Source organism: Chiloscyllium plagiosum, chromosome 2 (genome assembly GCF_004010195.1).
Source record: "Chiloscyllium plagiosum isolate BGI_BamShark_2017 chromosome 2, ASM401019v2, whole genome shotgun sequence".
NCBI classification, from domain to species: Eukaryota; Metazoa; Chordata; class Chondrichthyes; order Orectolobiformes; family Hemiscylliidae; genus Chiloscyllium; species Chiloscyllium plagiosum.
In genome coordinates this window covers 93,794,440-93,805,512 of record NC_057711.1, presented here as the reverse complement: position 1 = coordinate 93,805,512, position 11,073 = coordinate 93,794,440, and the positions used below count along the sequence as shown (strand labels likewise).

At 41.7% G+C, this 11,073-nt stretch overlaps 1 protein-coding gene across 1 annotated transcript in view; it reads right to left on the bottom strand.

The window, feature by feature from the left end:
• Nucleotides 1–11,073, bottom strand: part of frem1a (Fras1 related extracellular matrix 1a) — a 313,938-nt gene that overhangs the window by 123,398 nt on the left and 179,467 nt on the right. The window contains exon 21 of the mRNA XM_043714338.1: nt 4,972–5,113. Within this exon, the coding sequence (XP_043570273.1) occupies nt 4,972–5,113 (142 nt within the window). The remainder of the gene's footprint in view (nt 1–4,971; nt 5,114–11,073) is intronic.

Sequence of the window (11,073 nt, the reverse complement as noted above, 5' to 3'; positions counted from 1 at the left end):
GAATACGGGTTTTATTACATCTGATGTTAACACATTCCGAGCATGTAAGAGACTTAAATATACACTCTAGTTAGTTGTAGGTTAGATTAGTAGATAGTTGAGTTTTGTTTTTTCTTTTTCGGTATTTTTTTTTCTTCTTTTGTTAAATTTTGGCAATTGTATATTTGATTTAATTGTATATCAATGTTTATATTTGAGAGTTTTGCTTATTTTTGTAAACTTGTAAAAATGTTAAATTTCTAATAAAAATATCTATATAAAAAAAAGAAATGAATAATGAGAGGTCAGTGATGGTGAAAGGTGGCATAGATTAGCCTGTATGGTTAAGGGCATTCATCCCAAAGAATCAATACAAGCCTTTTAACCAACATGCCTCTGTATTTGGCAGCCCCTGGGGCTGCTTCCAAACTACCTTGAGGGGTTGGTAGGCCCAGCTCCATTCCAAGTTGTCCCTTACGTGGAAAGAAGATCTCATTATTCATGGTACAATTCCAAGGAAATTCCGCTGAGAAAGACAAGCCTAATTACCTGCCTTCAGGTTAAGAATCTAAGTCATAGAAACTAGTCTCATCTCTGTATAGTTCCCAGACATATGGACGGAACAGTAGCTCAGTGGTTAGCACTGCTGCCTCACAGCGCCAGGGACCTAGGTTTGATTCCAGCCTTGGTCAACTGTCTGTGTGCAGTTTGCACATTCTCCCCGTGTCTACAAGGGTTTCCTTTGGGTGCTGCGGTTTCCTCCCACAATTCAAGGATGTGGAGGTTAGCTGAATTGGCCATGCTAAATTATCCATAGCATTAAAGGATGTGTAGGCTAGGTGTATTAGTTGGGGTAAATGCAGAGTAATAGGGTAGGCGAATAGGACTGGGTTGGTTACTCTTCAAAGGATCGGTGTGGACTTGTTGGGCTGAATGGCCTGTTTCCATACTGTAGGGATTCTATGATTGTATATAAAACACACAACAAAGGTGCATTGACGGTGATGGAGAAATGTTTAGGTTTACCTACACTTCTCCTTTGTTTGCCAGGGATCCACGAGGAGAAAGTGAGGATTGCAGATGCTGGAGATCAGAGCTGAAAATGTGTTGCTGGAAAAGCGCAGCAGGTCAGGCAGCATCCAAGGAACAGGAGAATCGATGTTTCGGGCATAAGAAGGGCTTATGTCCGAAACGTCGATTCTCCTGTTCCAGGGATCCACCTATGCCATGGAACCAACAGGATTTTGGGTTTACGATCTGCTTACACATGGCAGGGAAGGACTTTTGGATGTCGCAGGCACCCACAAAGAGAGGATACTTGCGAATGCAGCACACGCTATCAATTATAATTTACAATAAAAATCTACAATTAAAAACTTACTTCATAGTGTAAGGACTCACTTCCCAACAGGAAACATAGCCTGATACTCAAAGTAGATCATTAAAAACTGAATATCTCAGAATCTGGATGAATGTAAGATTTACTGAACCACTAGCAGGCATCTTACCAGCTCTATGGGAGATGGGCTGGGAGATAAAAAGAATGCACAGTGGCAACTTATCACACCAGGGGACTTCTGAAGTTCATCTCCAGAAAAGTTAGTTGAGTGGCCAATTAAGGCCCATTTTCTCCCTCTGCACTGGATGACAGGTGACCTCCAATAAACTTGCTGCCTTCAAGCAGGACATTGGGGAAAACCCTCCCTTTAGGACAATCTATGATCCAGTACAAGTCCCCTGTTATATGTAGCCATCCAGGCATTTAAAACTATCCCTCCAAACCCCTTGAACCCAATCGGCAGTTTCCCCATGACCGTGAAGATTAGATTATTAGATTACATTACAGTGTGGAAACAGGCCCTTCAGCCCAACAAGTCCACACCGACCCGCCCCCTTCAAGGGCACTTATACCATTCCCAGCAGCTATTGTTTCAACAATGCCATGATTGGCAGTGATGGTCGGTTACAAAGAGAAGGGGCATGGTTGTTATGGAATGGGGAGTTGGGCTTTTCTTCAAATTTGGGCAAGTTGATCACAGTAAGTTTGATTGGAGAGGGCATACATAGTTGCCTCCTCCATTTCTTTTTCATCAGCTGCTCATCATATACCCTGTAGCAAGGCTTTCCCCTCATGATGATGATATTGTGTGATGTAGGAAAGCATGATGTACACATTGAAGAATACTACAGGGCTCCTCAAAACCAGAAAGGGAAAGAGTTGTTTAAATAAATAAATAATCTGCTCACTGACAATTCTTGTTGCCAAAGGACAGATGCTAGAGCTGTGCTCTGGAGATGATGAGTCAATTTGCCAGCAGATAGTCCTTGTTTATTCACCCCCGGTTTGTTGTAGTACCTGTTGTAGAACAGCAAGCAGACTGGCGCAGAATAAAGTCATCAGCACTGCTCTCAGGATATCTGATATTCCCATGCACAGACAGACCGCATTCCAGCTGCTCATTCAGGGAGTGATTCCCCTTGTGTTTCTGCAATGTCTCTTGATTCAAAAGCTGTGTCTAACATGATTTCAGTCAATGAAGACTGCACCAGGAGGAAACCTGTTACTCTAATGATCTAATCTTCACGTTTTGCTTGATACCTTCTACTCAGAATGAATGGAATGTACTACCCTCTCCTGGCAGACACAGAATGAACCCTCACACATACGACTTCATGAGTACTGTCACTGTTACAGACACTAGCAGTGCCATCCTCATCCTATTCCCAGACTGCAGGAGAGCCCCAGTAAATGGTAAATGCCAGTGAGCCCCTCTGTAAAGCAAAGACATTGCACACTCTATTTCCCACTGAGATAGCAATAGGGGAATCACTGCTTGAGAACCTTTGGTGGAATGGCCATGTCATGCTTCTTCCTCCTCCCTCCGTAGCAATTTGCTCTTTTCTGTCGAGTCTCTGATCATTTTCCCTGACATGTTGCAGGCCAAGAGAATGGAAACTGAGTGCCCAGGGGTGGGAGCAAATAGTTTGAGTGCAACAGAGACTTGAAGACAGAACCAAGCCTTCACTGCAAGTAACACTACTCCCTCTAGATTTTGCATTAAATATGAGTGGAAACTATCAATACGGTAACCCATTCAGCTAAAATTAATCAAAACTTAACCTGACTAGCTTTAAATTTAAAGCTTCTTCCTGCTGGACACTTATTAGGACAACATGTGAACTCGAATTGAGATCAAAAACAACACTGCTACAATCAGTTTACATACTGACTGATGGCACAATCTGCTTATTCTGCACACTCCCAAGGGTCTTTTCATCTTGAATGGAATGTGACATTATTGGAAAGCCCAGCATGTACCCACCTTTACTTGTCTTGAACTGAGTGTTTTGGTAGGCAATTTCAGAAGACAGTTAAGAGTCAATCATATTGCTGTAGGTCTGGAGTCACACCAAGACCAGACCAGGTAAAGATAGCAGATTTCCTTCCCTACAGGGAAGTAGAGGGGCTTTACAATGACCAATAGTGGCTACATATTTGTCACTGAATTAACTTTAGATTTCACCATTTGACATGGTGGCACCTGAATGCATGACTCGGGAGTATTAGTCTAGAGCTCTGAATTTCTAGTCAATTAACATTACCACACTTCCCAATATACTCACATCGTATCCTTATCAAAATGCCATTCATTGTTGCCTACACCAGAACTGACCACCAGTTGGTACCAGTTCAATTTTTCACCAAAACTCCAAATGGAGTGTAGCGATCACAATGCTGAGGACTGTAGAGGCAGATTGTGCAGGCCTGGTCACTCACTCTGAAGGAAATATTCACATTTATGTTTATCATTTCATAGAGATGACCTCAGATTACTCCTATATGGAACACTACCAGAAAGAAATGAAATCTCTGAGGACTGACACTGTGCATTGAACATTTAAATTCACATTAATTCTGAAAATGACAGTCTGAGATTTTCACACAGAATAAACCATTGTAAAGTCTGGTAGAATTTGAATCAATCACATCTCAGCATGAGGATCGTAAACTGGCAGAATTACAAGCTGAAGCTTGGTTTCGAGCTCAGACAGATCATTGTTTGTAGCAAGCTGCCTCAGGACAAGTTGTCTCAGGACAACTCCATACAACTCTGTCACGGTAGGTGCTGCAAGACATGTCAGAGTGTGGACATAGAAACCACCATTACGCCTTGTATACCTCCCACCTTGTACATGGCAGGTATTCATGTGACTCAGCCAACGTTGTCTATCTTATACATTTGCAGGCAAGGATGCCCTGAGGCATGGTACATTGGGGAAACTGAGCAATGGCTATGACAATCGATGAATGGGCACCGCACAACAATCAACAGACAGGAGTGTTCCCTCTCAGTTGGGGAATACTTCAGTGGTCTAGGACATTCGACCTCGAACCTTCGGGTGACCATCCTCCAAGGCGGACTTCGGGACAGGCAGCAGCGAAACGTGGCTAAGCAGAAGCTGATAGCTAAGTTCATTACCCATAGGGAGGGCCTCAACCGGGACCTTGGGTTCTTGTCACATTACAGGTGACCACCATTGCACTTTGCTTAAAAACTGCATGCATTCATGTAAAACTCCATTATCTCACTTTTTAGATTAGAATCAATCTAAACATCATGGCATAGAAAGAGAACGCAGGGGGCTAACACCTTCAACATATTGTCTAGCTATCACAATTTTAAACAGCTAACCTGTAACCTGAGAATGCAACTTTTTAAAAAAGGTTTTGTGATTTACACATGAAAGAAGTGAAACTATCATGGTATTCAAACATATTCTGTTAACAGACTTAACAGAATCAATTTTTCCAATGTATAATTTCAGTTACATCACACTGTAAATTTTTGCTATAAATTCTGTGTGTTAGGATTGAGCCCTCCACTATCACCTGATGAAGGAGCGATGCTCTGAAAGCTAGTGTGCTTTCAATTAAACCTGTTGGACTATAACCTGGTGTTGTGTGATTTTTATCTGAAGCTTGTTACTTACCTTGATCTGGAGCACTCCCTGTTTGGGAGCACTATCCATCACATAATAAACATGCTGTCGTGAAGTGTCCTTATCCTCAGCTTCCAGCACCACACTGGAGATGATTCTGCTATCCCCAATCTCCACCTCCAACTCATTGTTTCTGTGAAAGGTGAATTAATTCACAATGGTGAACGAACCTCAACAAAATGACTTGGAGAAGATTGTCAGCTCATGTTTAAAGGGCTCAGTACATCACCATTCATTTTGAACATCCCATTGTATTTGTCATTTATTTAAGTATTACAATACTGCAAAAAAACCCATGTGAATTGTGGACTATTTACCTTTGACCCATTACAGAAACCATGTATCAATGACTAGCATTTAGAACATAGAACATAGAACAATACAGCACAGAACAGGCCCTTTGGCTCACGATGTTGTGCCGAACATTTGTCCTAGCTTAAGCACCCATCCATGTACCTATCCAATTGCCGCTTAATGGATTGCAAACTCCCATTTGAGTGACTAATGCATTCTATTCATCAGAGATATGCAGAAATGAGACACATTAATTTCTTCCGAGAACAGTGTTATTCAACGGTTTACAATACCTAGTGCTTCCATTTATTTCTTTTTCCTTTGACCTACCCACAGTCTTGACTATAGTGTACAGCACAGAGAACAGATAACAGACATGCAATCAACCATCAAACTACAGTGCCAGAACAACAAATCAGGGATTTCCATATACTTCATATTAATACACAGCACCAAGGGAATGAATTTTCCTGGTCCTGATATTACAGAATGGAAGCAGGCCTGAGAAGAAAGTGCCCACAAAGCGGCATAGCCTCAATTCCATCTTAAGTTTCCACACTCTCCCATTTTCTCAAGGAAGAAGTAGTGAGACATTCTCAGAACAGTCCACTTCTCGTTTACCTTATAGTGAGCTCATCAACAATCCATTTCACAAAGTATTTGGAAGCTTTCATCAATACAAAGTGCTTTAGCCGCTCTCTGTGGTGTTGGACCACAGAGCTGGAAGTGAGAGCCATGCATTTGAGGTGGGAAGAGTTTTCAAAATTAAGTTATTATTTAAGCTGAAAAGGTTTACCGCTTCACAGTTCCACTACAGGTCAAGGAAGAACCTGAACAAAGAATGTACCAGTTCTGGAGGTTATAACTCTTCTGGATTCACATGGGCAACAGGGTAATAGGCATAGCTGGTTAAGCTGTTCATACCTGTAAGGTGGTGGTAGAGTAGGTAGCGCCTGGGCTCCTATGCGCAAGATTGTCCTCTTCGTTTGCTTTTTCCCTTTTTCCCCTTTCTTTTTTCCTCAGTTTTATTTAGTTTTTGCTCAAACTTGTAAAGAGAGCTTTTAGGTATAAAGGTGGTAGAGTCTTCTGAGGCAGTGTGGCTACAGAGTCGGCTGGACTATGAAACCTGGAGCAGGGGTTCTGGCGGCAGGATGGCATGGGCTAGTGAAGTCTGGAGCCAGAATTGCAGGGAACACTAGAGAGATGGCATCAAATACTAAACACCATGTTAAGAGTGTATGGTCAGGATTATCCAGATTATTGGGATAAGGGAGTTCAATTTGTACTTTTTGCGATCAGAGATGCACCGAATGAATCGACCAAATTCAGTCCATGTGAATTCATTTTTGGGCATGATGTAAGAGGACTGTTTAGATTAGATTACATTAGATTACATTACAGTGTGGAAACAGGCCCTTCGGCCCAACAAGTCCACACCGACCCGCTGAAGCGCAACCCACCCATACCCCTACATTTACTCCTTACCTAACACTGTGGGCAATTTAGCATGGCCAATTCACCTAACCTGCACATCTTTGGACTGTGGGAGGAAACCGGAGCACCCGGAGGAATCCCACGCAGACACGGGGAGAACGTGCAAACTCCACACAGTCAGTCGCCTGAGGCGGGAATTGAACCGGGGTCTCCAGCCACATTTCAGAGACTGAGTAATAAGGTCATCACTGGATTACCCAACTATGTGATGTATATTGATGACCTGGTGATTGTTGTCACCCTTGGAAAGAACATTTACAGCATTTATTGGAATTATTCAATTTACTTTAGAAAGCGGACTTGGTGGGAAACCTAGCTAAAAGTGAATTTGCCAAAGCCCCCAAGTCACTTTTTTGGGCCATGTTATTGGACATGGACAACTGGCCCCACGGGATGCAAAAAATAAAGTAATTGGGGAATTTCCCACACTGTTGACAAAAGAAGCAGTACTACAGTTCCTGGGGTTGAGTGGATTTTACCGAAGGTTTATGTCGAAATTTAGCAATGTGGCTGCTCCACTCACCAAATTGTTAAAAAAAGGCAAGAAGTTTCAGTGGACAACAGACTGTCAAAAGGCATTTGACATCCTAAAAACTGTGTTAACCACTGCCCCAATATTAGCCACACTGGATTACATGAAGCCTTTCAAGGTGGCTATCGATGCCAGTGATGTAGGTGTCAGTGCGGTGTTCCCGCAGGAAGGTGATGAAGGGATTTTTCGAGGAAGTTGAATGTTTATCAACAGACATATTCAACAGTGACAAAAGAGACATTAAGCTTGGTGGTGGCCTTACAATATTTCAGAGTTCATATTACAAGCAATGCATCTGAGACAATCGTATACACTGATCACAACTCATAGACATTTGTGGAAAGATTCAAGAACAAAAATGCCAAACTGTTTAGATGGAGTTTGTTGTTTCAGCCATTCATTTGACAATTGTGCATGTGGCAGGTCACAAAACGCAATTGCCAATGCGTTATCAAGACTCAAATGAGATATAGAGGCATTCGGTGTTGGGAATACCGCGGCCTGAATTTGCATGTGGTTATGCATGTTTGCATGTTTACAATTAGTATAGTGTATATGTGTGTTTAGACTACTAACCTGGTTTTTGAATGGTTAAGAATGAAGTCATCTTTTGGTATTGATGATTCGTTCTTTTTTAAGGGGCACGTGTCACAAAGCTAGCCCCTTTTTTTCTAAAAGCTGATTCTTGGCTCAAGGATTCTTTGTCCTTGATTTTTTTCAGAGGGTTAATAAACCAGGCTGGTCCCCAATCAGTCTGGTTTGGTACAGAGATGAAAAGGATTTTAAGAGGCCTTTTGGTTATATGTAAACAGATGAGACTTCAGGCCAAAGTGGCCATGTTTTAGAAGTGACCTGTATAGTAAAAGGGAAGTGGTCAGCTCTCTAGCTGAGCAGTTTAATTCAGACCTGAACTGGTTGGGAGTTCAACAGTGAGCTGAGTGGAAACTCTGTCTATCTCTGCCCTTCTAACTCCAACCTGTAAGCATCTGTTCCATACATTTACACTGGTTTCTAAAGGGGTTTGCTTCATGGGACTGTTATGTGTATTTGGAACAACATAACTGAGTCTAGTTTGGATAGACTGAGTTCTGTAGGGGTTCTTTATTCTGTTCTTTGCATTTCATTGTGTAATTTTGTGAATAAACTTTTGTCTGTTTTAAAATACTGTCATCAACCTAGCTAGCTTATTCCGGGTAATTTTCACTGTACACTTACCGAAACAAATTGCCAAGTTATGGTCTGGGCTGCCTGCTTAAGAATGTTTTGAGTGGTCTGGCCTAGTCCATAATATATCCCTCTCCAAGGCAGCGCATTCCAAATCCTAATAAATCTCTGGACAATGAAGTTTGTCCCCAATCCACTCCTAGCACTTTTGATGACTACTTTGAAATTGTGATTCCTAGTTACTGACACAGCCACTAATGTGAACAGTATATCCTTCTTTACCCTGTCAAAATTATTAATAATTAATTTTAATTGTAATCTCTGTGCAATGGAAAATAAGATCAATTTCTCAAACCTTCCTTTTTGTCTAAGATCCCTCATTCCTGGCATCAGTCTTGTAAATCTTCTTTGCACTCTGCCCAGGGCTTCAGCATCCTACCTTACATAAGGTGCCCATAACTGAATACACTATCAGCATGCTAAATGGCCTAGAATTTAAACAAATCCAGTAACTCAAGACAGGGCATCCATGAGGAACACTAGGCTGTCAGAAGCATTAGGATTGTGTTCAACCACAATCTGTGTTTTCTCTCTCCACCCCCCAGGCTCCCAGCCTAATTCCTGATGCAGGGCTTTTGCCCGTAATGTCGATTTTCCTGCACCTCGGCTGCTGCCTGACCTGTTGTGCTTTTCCAGCACCACACTCTCGACTCTAATCTCCAGCATCTGCAGTCTTCACTTTTGCCACAATCTGTGACCTCATGGCCCTGTATGCCCCCTATTCTCCTGTTACTTTAAAGTTACGGGATTAACCCTGGTTCAAAGGAGTGTGCATGAGGGCTATGAGGAAGCTACTCCTTTAACAAGGTTATGTTGTCCATGTTCTTTTTTTCAGAGAGGTCGTAAAAGGTAAAGACTCCGAAAAGTCTAAGCTGAAGTGTTTTAGGGCCAACAGATGGCTAACAGATACTGTCTCAGGCAATACGCTTTCAGTTTTTTGAAAACAAAAGCTTCTACATTGAAAGGAGAGTGGCCAGTTCTCCCTGCTCAGCTTTTCTCTGGTTTGTTTTTTTTAAAGTAGTGTTTTGAAGCTGCTGGACCTCAAGAAGCAGCTCCAGGCTGGTATTCTATCTCTGACGTCGCTCCTGTAAGACCGTGTATTTGATTTTTCCTTTAGTGCCAAGAGTGGGGATTGTTGCAAGTATTTGGAACAGCATCATTAAGTTTCTATAGTTTGTTGGGTTTTCATTATTCGATATTCTATTCCCTTTTGTTTGTGTTTCATTCGGTAATCTTGTAAATAAATTCTGTTTTGTTTAAAACTAAACCAGTAAACCAACTTTGCCTCTCCTGGAATATCCAATGTACATCTGCTTAAAACAACTGACAAAGTTAGGGTCCGGGCTACTTTCTTGAACTGTTTTGAGGGAGTCTGGCCTGGTCCATAACAGGGCATACCAGGAGCAGAACCAGGCATACATTAAAATGTGGTGTCAATCTGATGAAGTTACAAGAATTATTGAAACTTTTCCCACTGAGGGATCAATGGCCGAGAACATAGACTTTAGGAAAGGGACAGAAAGTTCAGAGTAGATGTGAGGAAAATCTTTTTCAGCTAGAGAGTAGTAGGAATCTGGAAGGTGTAGTATGGCTGGTAGAGGCAGAAAACCTCATAACATTTAAGAAGTGTTTCGATGCACTTGTGATGCCAAGGCATAGAAGTCTATAGGCCAAGAGTTGGAAAATGGGATTAGAAATAGTTAGGTGGTTATTTTTGGCCAGGAATGGATGCAATGGGCCAAAGGGGTTTTTTCTATGCTGTAAATTTCTATGACTTCAATTTGCTTGCTATTCATTATTACAGTACTGTTTCCATGTTGAATGGACTGAGACAGTAAAGCACATAATACGTAACTATTGAAATCTGTATGTCCATCTAGTACAACCAACTAATCCACAACAAGCAAGGAACAAAGAGTCATCAATTCATTCTCCAGGAGGAGATGCACAATCAAAAATGAAAAAAAAACTTTAATAGAAAGGACACGCTCTGAATTCTGTCCTCTAATTTCATTGAAACATGTTGTCCAGTTACTTTGTGAGGAGGATTGTCAGAGGTTACAGCAGTATATAGATCAGTTGAAGGCATGAGCAGAAAAATGGCAGATGGAGTTTGATCTGGACAAATGTGAAGTGATGCATTTTGGAAAGCCAAGTACAGGTGGAAATTATACAGTGAATGGCAGAACTCATAGGAGTATTGATATGTAGATGTACCTGGGTGTGCAGGTTCACAGATCACTGAAGATGACAGAGCAGGTATATAAGGTAGTAATACAGCTTCTGGCATGTTGCCTTCATTGGAAGGGTCGTTGAGAATATGGATAGCAGGTTATGCTGCAGCTTTATAGAACTTTAGTTAGGCCTCACTGGAATATTGTGTACAGTTCTGGTCACCATACTACCAGAAGAACATGGATGCTTTGGAGTAGGTACAGGACGGGTTTATCAGGATGTTGTCTGGTACAGAAGATTTTAGCTATAAAGAAAGGTTGGATAGACTGGGATTTCACTGGAACACAGAAGGTTGAGGGGTGTCTTAAAACAAG